This window comes from Lytechinus pictus, chromosome 13 (genome assembly GCF_037042905.1).
Source record: "Lytechinus pictus isolate F3 Inbred chromosome 13, Lp3.0, whole genome shotgun sequence".
In the NCBI taxonomy this organism is placed as follows: domain Eukaryota; kingdom Metazoa; phylum Echinodermata; class Echinoidea; order Temnopleuroida; family Toxopneustidae; genus Lytechinus; species Lytechinus pictus.
Genome location: NC_087257.1, coordinates 4,691,969 through 4,715,678, shown reverse-complemented (window position 1 = coordinate 4,715,678; position 23,710 = coordinate 4,691,969). Strand labels below are relative to the sequence as shown.

The following is a 23,710-nucleotide window of genomic DNA, read 5'->3' as shown; positions in this document are numbered from 1 at the left end:
AATGATCAAACAAACAAACAAAATGAATAAGGATAATAAAAAAGGAGAGAGCATGGGAGGGGTTCATCAACATTTTTGTCTGACAAGTTGTCCGATCTGATATCTCTCCTTGATTCTTATTGGCTGAGAAGCACCGTTAATATGATAACTGTCAGATAAAACAGGATTTTTCGGATAAAACGTCTGACAATTAAGTCCTTCATGAAACGCTCCCCGGGTATGTGTATTGGAGGGTCAAATAACAGAGTTTTTGCAATCACGATGGGGACTAATTCTACAACAAAAGCCCTTCATTCACGACAGAGCATTCTTTGTTGAAAATCGGTGAATCAAAACAACTACAGTTTCGTCCTAGACTTGGGACAAACAAGATATATTTGCAATTTTTCGTCAACTCAGAATCTTACGACGATCAGCTGTCCCGGTTCACCAATTTTCGACAAAGACCTCTCAACTGTTCATTGTGATTTGACGAGCATTTTGAATAGACTTTCTACATTGGAGAATCTGTCCGTCGCAATTTGCGAAAACTCGCTGTTGTGAAAACAGACGAGGAATAAAAAGTGCAAAAGTCATTTAAATGATAAAAGCATGATGCTACACTCACACAAAGAGAACCAAACTGACCGATGATACATCATTAGAAAAAATGCACTAATTTCAACTTTCAAGTAACTTTAATGTTTCTTGATTTGAACAAACTATCTTAAAGAGTGTCATATTTTCAGCTAATTTTTAAAGCTAATTTTCCATTATCATTTATGTACCGATGTTCATCAATCTTCTTTTTGGGGTGGGGTAGTTGATTAATTTATAAATTGACCCAACATACAGATAAACATTCACCCAAAATAGATGCAGTTTTATATTATTTATAGAGTGACTCTTCCCAACTAGTGAAGTGCCCACCAAGGGAAGAGGGGTGGGGTGTTACAAAAAAAAAGAAAAGAAAAAAGAGAAAATATACACACAACCAATTGCAAATCATATATTCCAGCAAGAAGGTCTGGAGAAAGCACATGCAATAAATAACAAAACATATGCCCCCCTTTCACTGCAAGTTTAGCATACACCACAAACACTTCTAGACAAAGAACGGACCTTGGGGTGTATCTCATAGAGCTTCTAGATGATTTACTCCCAAAGCTGAGTTGATGTCATGAAAGAAAAGACACAATGGCACCAAATGAAATAAACAATGTAAATGAGATGGCCGGTATTAAATGAGTGAAATGAACATATAATAGGAGGAATTATGATTATCATCAATACAAGTCTGTGGGGGAAGAGAAAAAGAATTGGAAATGTGAAAATACTGTAACACGTGTTTAGATATTCATAAATATCATTAATCTGTGAACAATCTGATTGCTTTTTAGGGTGTTATGATCACCAATTTTCTTCTAAGTGTGTCAATTAAATCTTGTAAATATTTCTTTGAAGTATATCAAATTGTTTTGCCTTGTTTGTAAAAAAAAAAAAAGAAAAAAGAAAAAAGAAAAGGATAGGCTACTCAGCCAAAAGGAATGGATAATTAGCCATGATGAATGTAAAAATAAAAATAGTGAGGTATTAGACGTATTAATTCCACCTGTAGGAGTGAAAGGATAATGGTTATTATCATTTCTGTAACCAATTTATCTATGGCTGCATTAATACATAAATTGTAAATATATTATATAAGTATTGAGTACATTAGATGATTGGCAGCTCAGAAATTGTGTACAAAACGATTAAAGGACAGAAAGCTTCATAAACATACAATAATACAAAAATAAAAGAAATATACAACATTAAAGGATTAAAAAAAATACACACATAAAACAAACGATTTACACAAATACAATGAAGGATTACAAATACACACACACAAAAAAAAAAAAACAGAAACAATTTGCACAAATACTACATGTATGTGTGAAAGAGTTAAAGTATCAATGATGAACAAAGTTAATCCTGCCTGGATACATAGATACAGCTGACCCAAGAAATTTTTAAAGAATGGCAGGCAACGACATGTTGTTTGTTAGCTCGACACAGTACATCCAGATCATATGGGGGGAGTTCACATATTTCATCAACAAATGCATGGGGGCTTCATGTTGGTTCTATACGTAATCCTGCTGGATTATGGATTACAAGCAAACCACATGTGAACTACCCCTTGCTACTGACCAACCTTGTTATCCCACCAATCGACTTTTTGGCAGAGCTAGTATTGACGCTCATTTTGGAAGACGAGGTTTTCTTCAGACTGACAGGAAAGCGAGGGGGGTGGGGGACGGGAATGAAACAAAGGACAAAGAAGGGATTACAAAACATCTTAACCCTAACTACGCCGGGCTTTTTTGGCTGTTCTGTGGCCGGGGGGGGGGGGGGGGGGGGGGGGGTTGATTCAACCCCCCCCTGAGATCTCGGCCGCCGATCGCGCGAGCGCCGCAAAAATTTGCACGCTGGTAGTGTGCGATGTAATCTACAAGGCTGTATGGTAAAATTTTCCAAAATAATGAGATTTTATTTTATATGAATTAATTATGCTAATTTATGCATAAATCATACTTTTTGCTCTAATTCACTAAATAAAGCTCCTAGAATGCTAATTTTTGGTAAAAATATTCTTTGTAGCATTCTTAACAATGGCAATTGAAAAAAACTTCGGTTTGGAAATCAATTTCTTATGTATTTTATTGTTTAATGAATTTCTTATGTATTTCTTTGTTTTTCAACCTTTTGTTTTTCTTTGTTTTTTTCACCAGATTTATTGCACAACCTTTTTGAAACATAATTATGCAAAAATCAATTGCTTTCAGCTGTTTAAAGTAAAAATAACCATATCTTTATGAATAAGATGAGAAAACTGAATTTGCATTGACTTTGTACACAAAATCACGTTTTGGAACAATTATTGGTCTGACATGCACTTACAAAATGTTGCGTAATTTCGGAACCGCGTACCCGGGCGTCGTAAATTTGGTCTCAAAAGATGCGCGAGACTTAAAAGTATAAACTCTGTGAGTGGCGCAGTCAAAATATTTCGCGCGGCGGAATGATCGCAGAAAATGTTGAGGGGGGGGGGTTGATTCAACCCCCCCGGCCATTTTAGGGTTAAGCCTGCCGCACACTACCAAATCCGCTTCCCATCCTATTTTATGAACATTCCAACCTGTATTAAAAATCTTAACCAAAGTTCCAAATAGTGCTATTAAAATTGAAATTCCAGGCTTTTGTGAGCATCCCTGAGTGGATAAAAGTGAATTCAATTCCAAATTGTAAATGATGTCATAGCGATCTTGGCATCGGATGTGATTTGAAGCCGATTTGGAATTTACTTCAACCACAAGGCTTGCAGTAAAGAAAATTTACAATTTGAGTCTTGCTGACATCAATCTGAGCTTAGAATAAAACAATTTTACTTGAGAAACTTTTCAATACTGATGCAAAATGGGATTCGTTCAAAAATTTGGCAGTGGTTGGATCGCATAGTGTGCTGGGGCTTTACATACGATATACATGTAGGATACAAACATTATAGGATATATACAACTACAAATAACGCTGACAGGGGAAGGGGTTGAAATTATAGAAATACACACAAACACACACAAAAGGTAATACAGTTTACATTCAAACATGCTGCAGTATATCTGCTAAAAAAATTAAAATATGCCAGCTTTCTGTAATTTTATGGTAAATGACTGCCAAATACTCTGAACAGAAAATTACAGTCTAAGAAGAAATGTTTATAAGCCACTATATAACTGAGGGTATATTAGTATATTGACGTTTCATAAGGGGGGGGGGGAGAAAGGGAAGAGTTATTGCAGAAGTAGACAGCCTTTCCTTGCCGATTATAGTCTCTTAGTAATAAATAGTTTAATATATTTTTATGAGATATATTAAGATAAATATATGTACAGTCGTAGTTCTGCATAATTTGTCAATTCGGTTATCATCAACAGTAATAATGGTGATTTGTTCCCCGAATAATCGATGGATATTGTTGACTTACTGCTTAGTAGTTGTCTCAATTTTAGATCTTTTGGGTGGGAATGATTTATATTGCTGAATATGGCTGCAGTGAAAATTAATGAAAGTTTTTCTGATTATAGCCTCCTTTTCTCTAAATGCTTCAAATTTCTAATGAATATATTGCAAAGATGATCTATTCTACTATAAGGCATGAATAATTTCTAAAAACACTGTAAAATCAAAAGATTTGCAATATTTTCCTCAATATTCTCTCTCTCTCTCTGCAAATGAAACTTTTGAATAAATTCTGTCTCCATGTCTGTACACAAACAATGCCTATTTTCGTAGAAAGATCACATCTTATCTGTATAATGCTGAAATCTACACAGATCGATCGTTGGGACTGATTCAACCAATTAACTACGATCGATCGTTTATTAGTGGTAAATCAAGACCAACCTTGATGTGATGCTAGAAGACTTCTTATCGGTAGTTTTCTTCATGCTGCGTTTCGGATGACACATAAAAGCGCACAATGTTACAATAGGACAATCAACACACAGGCCAGAGCCCTGTTACATAAAGCTTGTTATCAATGGCAGTAAAAGCTTCTGATATAAGCTACTGAAATCATTTAATTTGATTGGCTGAGAGCGAGATTTTCACAGATTTTTAATACTTGCCGTTGATAACATATCTTATGAAACAGACCCCAATTTATTCCTCTGAAGTACTCCGCGTAATCGAACAATACAGTTACACGTCATGCAAGTGCTGAGGTAACTTCAAACACAGACGCTCTCTTTCTTGGATCCAAAAATTAAACAAACTATTAAAATGTAAGAATAACAATAAAACAGTACAAACGAAATAAAAAGAAAGAAAAAAAAAACAACAACAACATAATTTAAACAAAATATAAAGCTTTCTTGTTAATTGGACAAACAGACATTTCTGCAATCCATTTTAACTACAAGTTTCACAGGGCTCACAATCGAAAATCAAGGATTAAATGGTAGTTACTATTGCTGGAAAAAGTTACAGTTTACGCAACAATACACTTGGAATTGTTCACAAAAACTCTCGAGATATGTCGCCCTCTATGGCTGAAAAATTGTAATGATGAGAGCAATAATTACAAGCTGCAATTACCAAGATAATTATTCTCATCCACCATTCATATCACGATACAGGAATATATTTACCTTGGAGTGAGTGAGGACTTGCCGAGGAATGTCTTGGCCTTTCCAAGGCTGCTGTTAGAGGGCGTCTTCCCGGGTGTCTTGCCCGGTGTGCGTACTGGCCCAAGCATACTGGTGTGAACTATAAAGCACGGACACAAAAAATATTGAAAAAAAAATTAGGTTAGCTGTAATATCATTAGCAAAACAAATATTACTTGTATTTTCTTTTAGGCATTGTCTATTATACAAATAATGAATGTTTATTCGTGCAATGGATAGAATACTTCATGAGGTGAAAGATGAAATGATCCATTCAACGAGGCAAAGCCGAGTTGAATGGATCATTATTTCATCTTTCACCGAATGAAGTATCCTGTCCATTGCACGAATGAAAAAACATTCATTTGGTTTATATGACACCTAAAAAATTATTTTTTTCCATATGAAATCTATGAATTTCGATGCAAAACATGCTCATGCAGTGCAAGTTCCGTCTGTTGATTGTTACGTCATTACAACATGCGCATTGCTGGTGCATGAGCTGCAGTCTCGGTGCGGGAGAGCAATGGACAAAATCGTATGGATCCAAAATTGCACGGTTGATGACGTCATTGCAAAATTTGGCTGAATGAACGATATCAAACAACCAATCAAATCACAAGGATCGATCTAGGTGTCATATAATTGAAGATATGCAATGATTTTTATATAGTGCTAATTTCTCAATGTGTTGTATTGTAATTATTAAAATGTAGACATGAAGTATTACACTGTAACATAAAATACTCATCAAGACAATAGACAACTTAAGAATTGTGGTATATATCAAATGCAACTGGAAAATCAAGTGTACATCCTATCTATTTATGTTAGCTAAAAATGTTTTAAAGTCCAGTCTAACTGATGGTAGACCAAATGACACAAGACGAGTTGGCAATTGGACGAATTGGCATTAGATGAATTGGAAATAAACTGATCGGATCAATTATAACTCTTTATAAGAAGGGGCCCATATCTTACTTGGCTGGCCGGGTGTTCCAGGGGTCCTGTGACGGTTGGCGTAGATGGTAGAGTTCTCTGTGTCGGTCTCAAAGTTGATGAAAGATTTCCAGAAATCAGCCGGGAGTGACATCAGCCTCTCAACAACCTTCAAAGATAGAGAGAGAGAGAGAAAAAAGAGGATTAATCCTGTCAAAAAATTCCCTTTTTTAAAAATAATACTCCACTTAATTTAATTTAATAAATTTATTGTGTAAACGACCCATTATGATTCTTTCCAAATAATGTCACGTACATGATTGTGGGTAAATTGAGAAAGCGTTGAATAATGAATGCATGCTTTTATCACAGCATGCCTAGTTGACATTTATAACTAAGGTTTAATATTGCATACATTGTTTTTTTTTTTTAAAGGACAAGTCCACCCCAACAAAAGCTTGATTTGAATAAAAAGAGAAAAATTCAACGAGCATAATACTGAAAATTTCATCAAAATCGGATGTAAAATAAGAAAGTTATGACATTTTAAAGTTTCGCTTCATTTCACAAAACAGTTATATGCGCATCCCGGTCGGTATGTAAATGAGGGAACCGATGACATCACTCACTCACTATTTCTTTTGTATTTTATTATATGAAATATGAAATATTTTTATTTTCTCGTCATTGTCATGTGAAATGAAGTTTCATTCCTCCCTGAACACGTAGAATTCCATTATTTTAACATTTTGTGGTTCAGGCAATGAGGTCCTAATCGTCAAATTCGTAAAAATTGAAATATTGTATTATTCAAACAATAAAAAACAAAAGAAATAGTGAGTGAGTGACATCATCGACTCACTAATTTGGATGTAACTGGCTCGTTCATATAACTTTTTTGTTAAAAATAAGCAAAACTTATTGAAATGTCATAACTTTCTTATTTTACATCCGATTTTGCTGAAATTTTTAGCATTGTGCTTATCTGATTTTTCTCTATTGATTCATATCAACATTTTTCTGAGGTGGACTTGACCTTTAAATAAATTTCTTTATCATTCCACCTCTTTAGAGCGCAAAGAGACACATATATATATTTTTTTAATTAATGAGACAGCTGTTTATGTTAATCTTCATATGGATTTCTTTGCTCATTAATCTTAAGAACAAGCGTCGAGTTAGGGTCTGTAAAGAGTGCATTCATCATTGGAGGCTTTCTTCATACATGCACTGAATATGTTACATTTATATCGCGCATTACAATGACATTTCAATGGGCTTTACAATGCATTATGAAAACATACATACAACATTTCACGTAATACATTAAAATATAAACATAGAAGTAATAAGTACAGGAAAAAATACATACGTATATTCACATTTACTACATTATAAATAACTAACTAAGAAGAAAACAAAAATGTCTTTAGTTTGCTTTCGAAGGCCTCAACGGAAGGAACATCACGGATTTGGGTTGGAAGTCTATTCCAGAGAGTGGGTGCGATTAAAGAGAAGGCACGATCACCGTATTTCATGCAGGTACAAGGTCTAGGTTTGCATTAACCCAGGGAACTCTGGCCCACGTTCCGGGTCGGAGCCCAGGACTCGTCCGTGTAATATGTAGGCAGACATGGGTACTCTCCCAAATGGGGTAGAATGGGGTCGTAATAGCACTCTAAATAAAAGGGGAAAAAATAAATTATGCATTTACCTCAATTATATGGATGAAAGTCTATTGTGACACAGAATCCTGACACCGAGGCACAAACTGGACCCTCAAAAAAAGGAAAAGTTAGACTTCCATTTCGTGTTCGTTTTCGGTATCGATCGGCCATTTTGTTTTCAATTTTGAAAGAAGGAGAACGAACGAGACAGAATTTTTTTTGAGGGTCCAGTTTGTGCCTTGATGTCAGGATTCTGTGTCACGATAGACCTTCATCCATATAATCGAGGTAAGTGCATAATTTATTTTCCCCCCTTTTATTTAGAGTGCTATTGCGACCCCATTATACCCCATTTGGGAGAGTACCCGCTGCCTAATATTACATGGACGAGTCCTGGGCTTTCGCAGGCCGGAGCTCCCTGGGTTAAGTGTGCATGTGCTGATGAACGAAGTGTACAGGGGCCAGAAGTTGACTTGGGTGTAATCAGTACAGTGAGATATGCAGGTGCAAGCCTTGAAGGGGAGAAGGATCTTGAAATGTAGCCTTTTCTCGATTAAGCATTACCAATGCATGAAACACATGGATTTAAAAACCCTCTTAGGAGTTCGGTCAAAAAGGGGTATTGTAACCTACCAATGGTTGCGTCCTGGTGTCACTGAGCATCAGCATAGGATCTGGATCTGGGCACCCATGCCCTATGATCGTTGGTCCAAACACCTTGGCCAGATTAGAAACAGGCATCTTACACTCCGGACTCTCAGACACTCTGAAAAACAAAAAAGTAGTTGTCTTTAAAACAATGAACCTATACCGACTTACAGTCAAGACTGTGAAATTATAATTTTGTAGGCTTGTATGTCTCCATTGAATACGATTTTAGGTTTCCGATCAACACACAAGAAAAAAAAAATTCAAGGTCAGTTTGGTGGCTGGTGTTTGTACCTGTATTGTTATAACACCAACACAGAAGTTTGATGTAATGTTTTGTGCTCATCATCTCACAACACCAGCACCAGTTTTCAACACTAAACTTGAAATAACTCTATGGATTACAACTTTCTTTTCTCAAAATATCAACACCTAAGTTGGGTGTATTACTTTGTGCTTATCATCTCTCGACATCCAACACCAGTTTCGAAAACCAAACTTGTGAAACCCCAATGGATTATTACTCACTTTTATTTAAACACCAACACCTAAGTTTGGTGTAATGACTTGTGCTCATCATCTTACAACACTAACACCATGACCTAAAGGATTACTGCTTGAAGATGTGTTATGAGGTATGCCATGGTGTCTCTAGTCGGGTATGGAGTATAAAGGCTAGTGTTGCTTTCTCAAAATCACCAATACCTTTTACACTAGCACCAGCCTTTGACACCAAACTTGAAATGTATATAACGCTTTCCATTAGTACTGACCTTTGAAGATGTGTTATGATATACGCCATGGTGTCTCTGTTTGGGTATGGAGTATAAAGGCTAGCATTGCTTTCTCACAAACACCAATACCTTTTACACTAACACCAGCATTTGACACCAAACTTATATTGCATATAACCCTATCCATTAGTACTGACCTTTGAAGATGTTTTATGAGATATGCCATGGTGTCTCTGTTCGGGTATGGAGTATAAAGGCTAGCATTGCTTTCTCACAAACACCAATACCTTTTACACTAACACCAGCATTTGACACCAAACTTACATTGCATATAACCCTATCCATTAGTACTGACCTTTGAAGATGTTTTATGAGATATGCCATGGTGTCTCTGTTCGGGTATGGAGTATAACGGCTAGTGTTGCTTTCTCACAAACACCGATACCTTTGACACTAGCACCAGCCTTTGACACCAAACTTACAATGCATACAAACTTACCTTTGAAGATGTGTTATGATGTACGCCATGGTGTCTCTGTTCGGGTGTGGTAGCTCACTCACGGCTTGGTACATAGCGGTGGTACTCTCATCGATATCATTCAGTTCTAACGGAAAAAGAAAAAACACAAACAAGGAGATAAAGGATGACTTCAGGTTTGATGTTGGTTTGAGTGTTGGAAGCACAATACAGATTGGCTTCCCTAGAACCAACACCCAATCTAATTGGTATACAGAAATGATAAAAATCAAATTACTAATAGCTCAACTCCGGGATGCATCTCAGGAACACATTCATTTCAAATTTGGTGCTGTTCCGATGTAAAAAAATCAGCCATGTTACCCCTTTTTAGCACCCTATATCATCGTCACCAGTGCTAATCAGCCAATCAACGACAAGGATTTCGCTGAAATTTTCTGAGCTTACAATTTAGTCAGTGTTAAACTTTCATGAAACACCCCACAGTGCTCTCATTACACTTATCAATCACCACTGCCAGAATTATAAGGCAACTTTGCTGTCAGCCAATCAAAGCGCACGATTTCAGTAGCTTATAACAATACTGGTAACGACTGAAAACTAACCTCCAGCCTTCATGAAAGCCTGGTGGAGTTCAAAGGTGACCAGAGGCTCGGGAAGATTGCGGAGGAACTGCTTGAGTGCACCGGAGACAGAGTGGATGTCTCTAACCTTCTCCTAGATAGCAAAACAAAGAAGAGTATTATTAGAGAACAAGGAGAGAACGCCCTATACTTTTTTTAGAATAATTATGAAGGCCCTATAGCTTAACATTTGATTTATATATAGTTATATAATATATTGGATAAATTGCATTCAGTTTGCAGATAATACAGGAGTTGTAGAAAAAAAAGCAATATTCGTACAACGGAAAGCAATCAACAAGAAACTTCAGCGACACTGTCTTACATACAACAGGCTTTCGACTGTTTCGCAAATGCTATCAACAATTTGCCCCCAAAATAGATTCACATAAGAAAATTTTGAGCATGTTCAAATTTTCTGTGACAACATAGACTTTCCTACAACCCTTTTTCAAACCCTGTTGAAATCCCTAAGTAGCTACGTACGTATGCTGTCACCACTCAGTTTGAGTACAAACTTACAAGTTGAGGGTCGTTCTTAATGTTAAGTCGCTCTGTCAATTCCCTGACCTCTCTTTCTGAGCCTGATAAGCGATAAATGCCCTCTTCTGTCAGGCCTCTCATTTCAATTTCATTTACGCAATGAATCTGTGGATAAAAAAGTGAAAATATTATGAAAATAATTAGATATAAAGTTTTATACAAAAACGCAACAATTCCAGTTATACAATGAATCTGCTGATAGAGAATGAGAAAATATAATGCAAATAATTAAAATATAAGGTTTTATACAAATTCAATAATGTACAACATTACTATACAGTAGATCTAAACTGTTCCATCATGGTAAAAAGAAAAGTAAGTGGTATATGAAAAAACAGAATGGAAGAAACCCGTCTTTTTATGTGCAACCCTCTCGGCTCCTCTGTTGCTATCACGAAAATAGTTGGAAATCATTAAGAAATAGACAATGTTCCTGTGAAAAGAGTGCGGAAGTTGGCAGTGGATGGATTTAGAGTAAAAGAACAAAGATTACATGAAAAGATACAGTAAAGAAGGAAAGAAGTAGGGTTGGTTTAAAGTAGGAGGATGCTCGATCAAGACAAACATATGTGGAAGGATGGAGTGTCAAAAAGGAACGAGAGTCTGTAACACTTCAGAAGAGAGAAAATACTGATTGAAAAAAAAAAATGGTGATGATATATACAATTCACAAGTAAAATGACAAACACAGAGATCTAGAAGAAAAGAAAGGAGGGAACATCTATAAACGATTGAAGTATAGATGTAACCTACCACTAGCGAAGGGACGTATGGAGGATTTTCCGGTGTGAACTCATCGAGAGCTGACGCCCTAGCCTTGTTTGGTGTTCCTGCTGTTGGCACGCATGGTAAGGAGGCATTATCTTTGCAGTCTGGATGACAGACTAATCTGCAATCTGGAAGAAACAAATGATAAAAATTGAGATAAATGGATTTATTTAGACTAAATTCAAAGTTTTCAATCTCAATTAAATTCATGTTTTCCATCAAAATCTACAATGTAGTTTACCCAATTAAACATGATTTGGTTTCAGTATAATACAGGACCTGCCTCCCGTAATCCCCAGCCAGAGTTACCTCGGGCTGAGGGCTTCTCAGGTCAATTGTGTATGTCAAATTTCCTATGGTGTCTAAAGTTACTAAACTGAAATATCTTACCTTTACATTTCAATGCATACTTCCCAAACTTGATTCTCTTTCCGCACTGAAATTCAAAAGGGACAAAAAATGTTTTACAATACAAAATAGATAAATTTATTATATCAAATTTATTTTTGCAATCGAATACAAACATGCGTCTTGATATTATTGCTCATTGCCACTACTTTTGTTTAGTTGACCTCAATACAGTATCTTTTTTCGGGCCCAATTTCGAAAATATATCACTATATTTTTCTGATTAAAGCCATTAATTTCGGGTTATTTCTGACTAGAATAGCTTTGCCAACAATCCATTAAAAATAAATAGCAGCCAAAAAAAAAAAAATTAAAAGAAAAAGATAAAAATGTTAGTTGAAAAACAAATGGAAACATTGAAATACATCACATTTAAAAAAATGTTCATTTGTTAAGAATCCCAAATAGAGTGTCTCCCCCATTAGCAGTCTAGGGCTTTATTCATAGATTTACAATTCCAGCCAAATTCTGAATTTATGCACAAATTAGCAAAGTTAAATAATCAAAATTGAATTCGAATATTATAATACTCTGAAGGATAGATACAGCATTTGCTCTTTAGAAAACTGGGATTTTAGGTTAGGATTCATTTTCTTGGGAGTGTCTTACCGGGTCACATGACTCTGGTTTGATGACCGTCTTTGTACAGAATGTGTGTATCCTGGCTCTCTTGTTTCCTGGTGTCCGTAGCTGGATCGGTGACATCCACAGGAAGTGCTCTTCCTCTGCAGAAAAGATGGAAAACCACATCGATGGGATGAATGATTTGTATTCATTGACCTGTATTCAGGACCCGTCTTGCAAAGAGTTACGATTGATCCGATCAATCTCAACTGTATGGAAATCCATCCATACCATATTTTTTTCTCAAGAAATTTGCACAATCTCCTTAATAAACAAAGAGAATCACACTGAATCTTCAAGAGAACGATGAATGTACAGTATGTATATGCATCATGTCTAAAAAATGTTGTGAAGAAATTTTAGATGTTGACGTTGCTGACTGTCGATAATTGTGGCTGATCAGATCAATCGCAATTCTTTGTGAGATAGGGCTCTGATGTCATGTTTAATTAAAACACTGCGGAGCGTTTCATGAAAGGACTTGTTGGACGTTTTATCCGACAAGTCTCATTTTATCTGACAGCTTCCACAGTAACACTGATTCTCAGCCAGTCAAAAGCAAGGAAAGTTATCAGATCTGACAACTTGTCAGACAAAAATATTGATGTAACGCTCCCCTTGTCTAAACTTGTGGTTTAACTATGGATAGCCTATAGTGGCATAAATCTCCAACAGTCAAGTTTCAATGCATCAGCTTATTTTTCTCTCAAATCATTCTGAACTGTTTGGGAAGGACAGATAGGATAATTGTCTTCACCATCAATAGGAAAGAGTACACAAGCAGAACATAAGCAGCATGCATGTAATCATGCATAAGTGTGAATGCGCTTATGGCCAATACATGGTAGCCCACATCTAGAAAGCGTGATCTCACCAACACAGTGATGTATTTAACGTAGCAAGTGCAAATGGGAATTCACATTTAATCTTAAGGCGACCGCACACCTTACGATTGGTCTGCGACCCAATTTCAGAATAAAATGTAGTAGAATTTGATGCTAACATTGAGCCTTGGAATATCCTACTGTGTAATGTTCTAAATCATCGTACGAATACCTATGTTCAAATCAAATGTTATCATTCTTCTTAGAATAAAATAGCAGTCGTATGATTGGCTACGATTTGAAATTAATTTGGCCTTTACTCCGAAATAAAGGCTTGCAATCTTTTAAAATGGTTATATTAGTATTCTTTCAATTAATTTAAACCTCAAATAAAATGATATGTTCCATTCACATTTTCAGAAAATGAGCAAAATGCGATTTGTTCCAAAATCGGATCGCGAACAGTCGTAAGGTGTGCGGTGGCCTTTAGTTCCCTAAAATCTTAGTGAACATCCTTCAGAGTTTGTTCGCACAACTCTGCAAACGACTTCCATCTTTACTTACCTTTCGGGGGAAGAGCGGACTCACTCATGCTTCTCCTGTATCTATTGCTCTTCTCCACGTTGGTAGTAGCTATGATGGGGCCATGGTCGTGGGGTACTGTCACTGTCGTTACAATTGATGTGTCCTGTGGATAGGAGGAAAAATCATAAGAGCTCCTTTCTGATGGTGGTCATGAATACAATTGACCCTGGGCACATTGCAGAAAGGGTTGCGATCAAATGCAACTCCGCAACTCCAAAAATCAAACTGATTTTGATTTTCAACCAATGAAAATATGCGTATCAGGCAGACCTGCCAACCTTCTACAACCAAAAAAAGTATTCTTAGAAGGAAAAAACAGTATTTTTTTTACAAAAAAGAGAGTATTTTAAAAATCTGGCTCAACAATCGCCAGCCTGTTGCAGTGAGATAGGTGAAAAAACATGTGAAATGACTCTACTTGAAAACTTGATAATTCACCCTTTTAAACATGTGCTCGGAGGCAAGAATTTACCTGTTTTTTTCATGCAACAAGTTACTGGCCCGACAGTGATTTTTACCAGTCTGGGACTGTCTGACTGGCACTAGTGTCATGCGCTGTGTATAATATGTACGCCATGATAAGACATTTTTTTAACAAGTGGAATGCCTCTGGCCGTCTCACCTGCATCACGCGATTCAATATAGCAGCAGTGCTGATTTTGAAAACTACTATAACTCGCACAAGATGTTCAGTGATACTTGGTTACTCTTATTTCCACGTTTTATGAACTAGACCAATACACTTATAGAGATATGATGGCAATTCAACAAATACCCCCAACGTGGCCAAAGTTCTTTGACCTTACATGACCTTTGACCTTGATCATGTGACCTGAAACTCGCACAGGATGTTCAGTGATACTTGATTACTATTATGTCCAAGTTTTATGAACTAGACCAACACACTTTCAAATTTATGGCTGTAATTCAACAAATACCCCAATTTGGCCAAAGTTCATTGACCCTAAATGACCTTTGACCTTGATCATGTGACCTGAAACTTGCACAGGATGTTCAGTAATACTTGATTACTATTATGTCCAAGTTTCATGAATCAGATCCATAAACTTTCAAAGTTATGATGGTAATTCAACAGATACCCCCAATTCGGCCAAAGTTCATTGACCCTAAATGACCTTTGACCTTGGTCATGTGATGTGAAACTCAGGCAGGATGTTCAGTGATACTTGATTAACCTTATGTATAAGTTTCATGAACTAGGTCCATATATTTTCTAAGTTATGATGACATTTCAAAAACTTAACCTTAGGTTAAGATTTTGATGTTGATTCCCCCAACATGGTCTAAGTTCATTGACCCTAAATGACCTTTGACCTTGGTCATGTGACATGAAACTCAGGCAGGATGTTCAGTAATACTTGATTAACCTTATGGCCAAGTTTCATGAACTAGGTCCATATACTTTCTAAGTTATGCTGTCATTTCAAAAACTTAACCTCAGGTTAAGATTTGGTGTTGACGCCGCCGCCGCCGTCGCCGTCGGAAAAGCGGCGCCTATAGTCTCACTCTGCTATGCAGGTGAGACAAAAAGTAACAAATCATACAAAAAGAAATATTGATGTATTCATAGCAAAAAAGAGGAACAAATACTCTAAAAAGGGAATGGTTGGCATGTCTGATCAGGGACTTGCACTTGATTTTTTTTTCCCAGTTTAGTTTAATCACATCTCTTCCTAAAACAGGCATCCTGTTTATACATATACCTTACAACAATACAGTATTATTTGGAAGCCTTTGTCTAATTGATGGTTTACTGAGGTTACCATGGTTACTAAAGCGGCAATGAGTACCAAGACGTGTAATCCAATTAAACAGGATAACCTGACAACCTGAAGTAATTAATTATCAGTGTTATCTTGTGTCTCTGATGTTTCTTGACTTTCTGTCTTTTATTCATATAATTTTACTTTAAACCTGGAAAATGCAAAATGATAAAGAGTTTAAGAGAATCATGGGATGCATACTTACATGACTCAATCGCTTTTTCCTTGGTGGCGTATGGTCCTCTTCCAAAGGTGGGGCACTTGGTTTCTACAAATGGAAGACAGAGTGAAAGTAATGAATGTGAAAGATGAATGGCATTGGTTTTGGATTTGGATTAGAGAAGACTGGGAGAAAGTAAAATGGGAAATGAAAGGAGTCGCAAGAGGTTGGTTATGACCAACTTAGACTGTAAAGATTAAGAACTGTCGAAGATTAGATTATCTTATTAATACAGAGATAATAGACTAGAGCTTACCAGATGTATTTTTACCAGTATTGGTCATTATACTATATATATTGGCTCTTATAGTGATGAATAAAAGATGGATATTTTGGTCTGCATGATTCTGACGATTTTCTCCATAGCCTTAGGAAATAAACAAAACTGCAATATCATGCTCAGATGTATTGCACTGTCTAATGAATAATGATCATTAGATTACGATAAAAAAAATATTGGATGGATTTCCTTCATGGGATACCAGGAAGAATCTACTAGTACTCCCTAGTGCCAATATTGCATTCATCTATGATTCGTGCAATATTCGCCAGTGCACTGTCTAATGAATAATGATCATTAGATTACGATAAAAAAAATATTGGATGGATTTCCTTCATGGGATACCAGGAAGAATCTACTAGTACTCCCTAGTGCCAATATTGCATTCATCTATGATTCGTGCAATATTCGCCAGTGGAATATCGTGTTATCCCATTCTGAGCCATCCAATAGAACATAAATGCTTTGATTTTTTTTCTTGGGCATACCCTCTTCTTGCGATGCCACTTCTTGCCGTCTCTCAAGATCGACACGTCCAGCTCCTCTTCCGTGTGATCTAGGTCAAGGTCAGAGCCCGACAGAAGGTCAGCAGACTTCTCGTTGATGCAAGAGAGACGCTTGTGGGGGGAGCCCGGCTGCGGCGGTCCTGCGTTGTGGCTGAGGAACATGAGCGATTCACGCTCCTTCTCGGTCAGCGTGTTCATCTTGTTGTTGTCATTGGTGAGGAGTTCGCGGATCAGGGCAATCTGGCGTTCCTGTTGAGAGGTTGGAGTGGAAATTAATTTTGCAAAAATGTCAGTTGGTATCTTCTTAGAGCCGGAACTCAGAAACTAGAATGAGACAAGTCAATGTTCACTTGATTGGGTGAATAATTTATAATGGCAGGAGACATCTGCAAAACAGTCGGAGATCTGGGCTTAACAATGCAAAGCATAGTGACTAATTGTAGGACTGGTTTTCACAACTGATCGCATTGATTATTAGCAAAAATCAAACATGACAATGAATTGTATGATCGATCACAATGTTGTTTGATGTAGCACTGGGGCACTGCTCATGCCCCTTTCCTTGACCATTTTTTTTTTTTTTTTTTTGGGGGGGGGGTAAATTTATTTACTTTCACAGAATATGCCCTTCCCTGATTTGTAAATTCGTGCATCCGCCATGGCACATTCAACAGAGCCTTTCACTAAAGTAATCTGAGATCTACACTTAAAAAAAAAACATAATCATATTACTTACTAGATCTTCTTGTGATGATTCAGCCTTCTTCCTCCTTGACATCTCAGATTCTAACTGATTTCTGGGGGTGACGAAATGGGAAAACTCTTTCAATAGGAATCAAAACGAATATCTCTCAATGTCATTTATTTGCAAATCTTCAATAATGTTTTGTAACATTCATTGTATAAGAAACTGAATGATGAATGTGTCTGATATAATCTGAAAGAACTGTTTTATATGTACTGTCAATTGTAAACGGTGAAAAAAAAGATACAATATCCTGATATCACTGATATTTTTCTCATTTTCTTAGTGTTAAATTATCAACAAATTCTTGTGAATCCTTGAAGGAAATGCATACTACTGGAGGAGAAAGAGGAAGAGAAAGAAGGAAAGAGGAGAAAGAGGAAGAGAAAGAAGGAGTGAGGAGGAGAAAGAGGAAGAGAAAGAAGGAGTGAGGAGAAAGAGGAAGAGAAAGAAGGAGTGAGGAGGAGAAAGAGGAAGAGAAAGAAGGAGTGAGGAGGAGAAAGAGGAAGAGAAAGAAGGAGTGAGGAGGAGAAAGAGGAAGAGAAAGAAGGGGTGAGGAGGAGAAAGAGGAAGAGAAAGAAGGAGTGAGGAGGAGAAAGAGGAAGAGAAAGAAGGAGTGAGGAGGAGAAAGAGGAAGAGAAAGGAGTGAGGAGGAGAAAGAGGAAGAGAAAGAAGGAGTGAGGAGGAGAAAGAGGAAGAGAAAGAAGGAGTGAGGAGGAGAAATAGAAAGAGACTGGATGAGGAGAAAGAGGAGAGGAGAAAGAGGAAGAGAAACTGGATGAGGAGAAAGAGGAGAGGAGAAAGAGGAAGAGAAACTGGATGAGGAGAAAGAGGAGAGGAGAAAGAGGAAGAGAAACTGGATGAGGAGAAAGAGGAAGAGAAAGAAGGAGTGAGGAGGAGAAAGAGGAAGAGAAAGAAGGAGTGAGGAGGAGAAAGAGGAAGAAACTGGATGAGGAGAAAGAGGAAGGGAAAGAAGAAACTGGATGAGGAGGAGAAAGAGGAAAAGGAAGAAAGAAGGAAAGAGAAGAGGAATAAGAAGAGGAAGAGCAAGAGGAAAAGTATGAAAGAAAGAGGAAGAAGAGGGAGAGAAAGAAGGAGATAAGAAGAGGGTACCTTGCATGTTTGAGTTTGGTTAGGAGTGCATCCCTCTCGGCTCCCAGCTTCATACTCTTTTCCCTTCCTCCCATCCTATCCTGTTCGACGGCAAGCAATCTCGTCCGACACTCCTCCTGGTTCTTCACACAGATCATAAACTCTGTAGGTTGTAGAGAAAAAACACACACAAATAGAAGTCATGCTCTTTTAAAACTCTGAATCATGAGTGACCCCCACTGAACTGAAGTTAATTGTTGTAATCATGTCTTTATTGAATTCAAGATAGAGATCATGGGCGGTATTCTGAGGTCATTTTATCTTTAAAATATTTTATTTTATCTCTTAAAATGAAATTGGTATTCTGAGATGATATTTTATCTCTCAGATAAAATTTACAATTTTATCTTGCGTATAGATTTTATCTTGCGTAAATATAGATGATACGCAACAGAACAGTGCCTGCGTAGACATACCCATCGCGTATCTGGGTAATGCAACGCGAATGATGTGCTTGCGCCCAAATTACTTTGAAGAAAAAAATGAAATAAACTTAAAAGAGGGTAGGGGCTATTTTATCTCCGCAACGTTGATTTCACCAATATTTCTAGGTGAATTAACCCCAAATGTTGACATGAAAATGAAGAAAAATTATATATTTATTGAGAATAAGACCTTAACGTTATTCCTGTACAATCAGAGAGTACTTCATAAGACTTTTCTTGACTAATATTGTCCTTGAAATGAGGCTTGAAAAGATACAATATAGACTTCGCAAAAAGATGAGAGTATTGTCCTTTTTGTTAAAAAGAAATATCTGTAAAGACGCGCAAGCGTATAGTGCAAGCGTATTTGAAGTCAATAAATTGACGCAATCTCACCCCTTTGCCACACCTCCTGGCGGAATGGATTTCAATTGGTTGAGTGACACGAGAGAGAGCTATAAAAGCGCGTTTCTAATTGGATATTGATTAAAAAGTAGGTGTGTCTTTATACAGAGATAAAATGAAGATAAAACTGTTCTCAGAATACCAATTCGGAGAGATTTTAAGGGTATTTTATCTCACTAATTTTAACGGAGATAAAATATTTTATTTTATCTGAGATAAAATGGATCTCAGAATACCACCCCATGTTTATATGTACCAGTACAGAATAAGATGTCCATGGCTCTATTCTGATTGTATGACAGGTCCATCACAAATGTACAATACTTATTACAATCATATCACAGAGATATACACATTCAATACAGTCATAACGGCAAATTTGTAATGAAGTATGATTGTGCACATTATAGATGGATAACACCCCCATCCAGTTTTCCTTGTCTTCTTTAATACATAGAAAAATTAAAGGCAGATCTAGAAATCAAGATCTGAACCAGAGCCACTCTTGCAGTGTATCTTCTAGAAATAGACAAAATGAAATGAATTGGAGTATGATTTACAACTCTGATATGGTAATGCAATTCAGCTATGAAATTGTACTTAAATTCTATAAGTCTGAAACAAAGCATGTTCTTGTAATAAATCTCAAAACTGAAATCTAAAGATGTTCAACCGACCTTCTTCGCATCCTTTTGACAAAATGGATGAATAGTGGACAACTTCATCGAAGGCAGCCACCAGAGACTTGGGGTTCCTCGCCAGGGTCGTCATGACGGGGCGATGCTCTCACTTCAATCAGGAAACTTTGGGAAGGTTGATCTAGCTATAGTCCACCACTACACCTGTAATATGTGAAATCATGGATTGAAATGGGTAAACGAAACAATTAAGGGCAATGAATGACCTTTGTTGGAATTGGAAATAAAAATATCAACTCCTGACAGAATAAGGGATACATCCTCAATCTTCCTGGACCCTAGTTCATATTTCATAATCAACAATAATTGATCTTTTAAAGAAAATACATAAGTATAAATTGTCTACAAAGTTGACATAAAATAAAGATTTGCCATAGACTGTGCCCAAGATCACTGACTCGGCAGGTAGATTGTGTCTGTGGTCCAGTGCAGTGGCACGCGAGACACAGAGACAAAGCCTGCTGGGAATGCTGACGGACTGACTGCTCTGCAAGAAAATTCTTCTTCTTCCGTAGCTCTTATGGAGAGTAAAGCCGTACTGGAAAAAGTGCAGTGTGTCCATTTTCTCTCAGAATGATTGGCCCATGACCTGTGCAATAAACTGATTTCCACTGCAAGACAGCTGCCTACCTTTAATTATCGGCCAACGGGGAAACTGATTTAACAGGCTCTGTCTCATACTTGGAGCGATTGTTAAAAGTCCGGAGCGTCGGGCAATTAATTTGTGCTGGGGGATGCCCAGGTGGGTGTATAAAAAAGCTGTTTGTAAGATAAGAGCGACTTTAAAAACGACTGGTGATATTTTTTTACACGCTAAATAAACACCAATGAACATTTAATGGTGAATACCATTTACCAAAAGAAAGGATTACCAGTCATTCTCAAAGTCGCTCCTATCTTACGAACAGCTTTATGAAACGGCCCCGTGGTTGAAATTCAAACAACATCAGGTCCATACAAAACCAGTTTCGCCACAGTATGGTACAGCACTACCACAGTATCAGGCCCAAATTAGGCTATGGCTTCCTGACCTAGGTCAGCCTCGGGTATGTACTGACCGGACTTGTCTTATACTGAGGTGCACAGCACAGCTAATAAGGGAGAATGTTTCCTAATATCCCATATCAAAGACTCTGTAAAGAATTTTGGTATCCAATTTCAAAGACAATGTCTGATATGTACCGACCGGACTTGTCCTATACTGAGGTGCAAAGGACAACTAATATGGGAGACTGTCTCCCAATCTCCAATATCAGAGACTCTGTAAAGAATTTTGGTATCCAATTTCAGAGACAATGTCTGATACCTATGTACCGACCGGACTTGTCCTATACTGAGGTGCACAGGACAACTAATATGGGAGACTGTCTCCCAATCTCCAATATCAGAGACTCTGTAAAGAATTTTGTTATCCAATTTCAGAGACAGTGTCCGATATTTACCGACCGGACTTGTCTTATACTGAGGTGCACAGGACAGCTTATATGGGAGACTGTCTCCCAATCTCCAAATGTATCAGAGACTCTGTAAAGAAATTTGGTATCCAATTTCAGAGACAGTCTCTGGTTTGGCACTTTGGGAGATCAATTTCCTATGTTTTACTTTTGCTGCATAAGGATTATTTTGGCGGGTTTTTTTCTTATCTCAGAGACAAAATTTTGGGTGGAAAAAATTATGTTTTTAACATGTTTATTGGTATTGTTTCTTTTGTCCTTTTGCAAAGCAAGTCTCTAATATAAATATGGGAGATTATCTCCCATATTGGCTGTGTATCTGTAGATCTAGATGTCTACACTGTACATTTAATCGAACAGTTAATGTATTATAATGCCTGCTTAAACACGTTAAAATAATTGATCTTGATCAGATATCAGCAGTAGAGGTGCTGGTCCAAAAATTGGGATTGTCCCAGAAAACAAGGATATCCTCATAAACCAAGACAAATGGTGTCTTGATAAATTGAGATTGTCCTTGTTTATGGGGACAGTTTTCTTTTCATTTACCCCTGCGGGACAAAGACAGCAATTAAGGGTTCTTCTTCGATCGCTGCCGCATCTGTACCCTCAGCTGTAGCTGACGGTGATCGAAGAAGAACCTGGCTGATCCTGATCTTTTGTCATCAAATTCGCTATTTTTTTAAAAGGTGGTAAGCTGATTGTATAATATAAATTCATCTATCATTCCTTCTTTTTCCCCAGTCAAAAAGCAAAATTTAGGAGTAATTGAGGAGGGTGCAAAATTGCACCCTTTTCTCCAGACGCTGTAGTTAAGGCGTCGGCGGAGCCCCCCCCCCCCCCCACTTACAAGCCCAATGCAATGGCCGTTATCGGTCTATTGACGGAGCTAGACAAAGTCTCAGCGGAACATATGCATATATCCCCCTGACAGAAATAGACCTATTTATCTGTGACAACATGATCACATGTGACCATGGTGACGTGTGTACTTAGAATTTAGTTTGGACTTTGATTTTGAACTTTGATTTCCAAAATATTTAGACTCTAAAATCTAGCCTAGAATAGATTTTTAGACTAGATCTACGTCTGTTTTATTTTAGTTTGAATGTAGACCTGTGTATTTATGGTTGAAGTTTGGATGAGTTTTATGTGAATATTGTGTTTAATGATCAAATTTATGAAAAGCGTTCGGCAACAACCACTCACACATGCATGCAAGGTTAGCTATACTAACCTCGCACAACGCATGTGATTTCATAGTGCATTTTGACGTTTTCATTCATCACACGAATGTGTCTTGATAAATTGAGACTGTCCTTGTTTAAGGGGACATAATCTCTGTTATGTTGGTTGTTCCGCTGAACTCCGTTGGCTCCACTCACCAAATACAGAGACCGAAGTTCTAGTGCGATCTGTACAGGGGACTCAATCGCCATATGTTTATGTATTAAGTTTGGATAAAACTGGGAAGTGAAGTTGCGCGACAGCCGAAGTAAGTCACTGTTTTTCCCCTTTTAAGTTTATTTTCCCCTGTTTTGGTGCATCTCAGGCCAAAACAGAATAATAATCTTTATTTTGGTACAGTTCTTTTTATATATTTTTATGAAATAAAGACAAAAATTGGCGAGCCCTGACAGGGGGATTTTGCATTGTAAGTCCCCTAATGGTGGCTGCACGATAGCGAGCCATCTGTGTACGAGGAGAAATTAAAAAAATTAAAAAATGTTTAAAAAACTCCTCGAAACAGACGGCTGCCAGCTGTCTACAGTACTGTAATCCAAGCTATGTGGGGAAGTTACAAATTGATGCAGAGGTTCGAGTCCTGGTCACGTCTTTCGGATGGTGACGTTAAAGGTCGGTCCCAATAATCATATCTGATTGAAACATGTCTGATAAAACTCAAATACACACACACAGAACCGGCTTATAAATAAAAATATCGCGCACCCTCGAGTTTTAAAGTTTAGGCCAAAATCACCAAGGCACAGCCACGCCCACAGGATCC

The 23,710-nt window shown here is 37.3% G+C and overlaps 1 protein-coding gene across 8 annotated transcripts in view; it reads right to left on the bottom strand.

Moving 5' to 3' along the window:
* Window positions 1-23,710, bottom strand: part of LOC129274915 (rac GTPase-activating protein 1-like) — a 30,789-nt gene that overhangs the window by 4,171 nt on the left and 2,908 nt on the right. For 2 of the 8 annotated variants that reach the window (XM_064108334.1, XM_064108335.1), the window contains exons 2-18: window positions 20,228-20,392; window positions 18,682-18,823; window positions 17,560-17,620; window positions 16,806-17,072; window positions 16,023-16,085; window positions 14,013-14,136; window positions 12,610-12,725; window positions 11,983-12,028; window positions 11,578-11,720; window positions 10,804-10,929; window positions 10,264-10,375; window positions 9,680-9,785; window positions 8,432-8,564; window positions 6,174-6,300; window positions 5,175-5,292; window positions 4,429-4,473; window positions 2,180-2,254 (exon numbers count right to left, since the gene is read on the bottom strand). In XM_064108334.1, the coding sequence (XP_063964404.1) occupies window positions 2,180-2,254; window positions 4,429-4,473; window positions 5,175-5,292; window positions 6,174-6,300; window positions 8,432-8,564; window positions 9,680-9,785; window positions 10,264-10,375; window positions 10,804-10,929; window positions 11,578-11,720; window positions 11,983-12,028; window positions 12,610-12,725; window positions 14,013-14,136; window positions 16,023-16,085; window positions 16,806-17,072; window positions 17,560-17,620; window positions 18,682-18,823; window positions 20,228-20,321 (1,898 nt within the window). In that variant the 5' untranslated portion in view covers window positions 20,322-20,392. The remainder of the gene's footprint in view (window positions 1-2,179; window positions 2,255-4,428; window positions 4,474-5,174; window positions 5,293-6,173; window positions 6,301-8,431; window positions 8,565-9,679; window positions 9,786-10,263; window positions 10,376-10,803; window positions 10,930-11,577; window positions 11,721-11,982; window positions 12,029-12,609; window positions 12,726-14,012; window positions 14,137-16,022; window positions 16,086-16,805; window positions 17,073-17,559; window positions 17,621-18,681; window positions 18,824-20,227; window positions 20,393-23,710) is intronic. The other 6 variants (XM_064108339.1, XM_064108340.1, XM_064108336.1 and 3 more) reach the window with 3 other exon arrangements.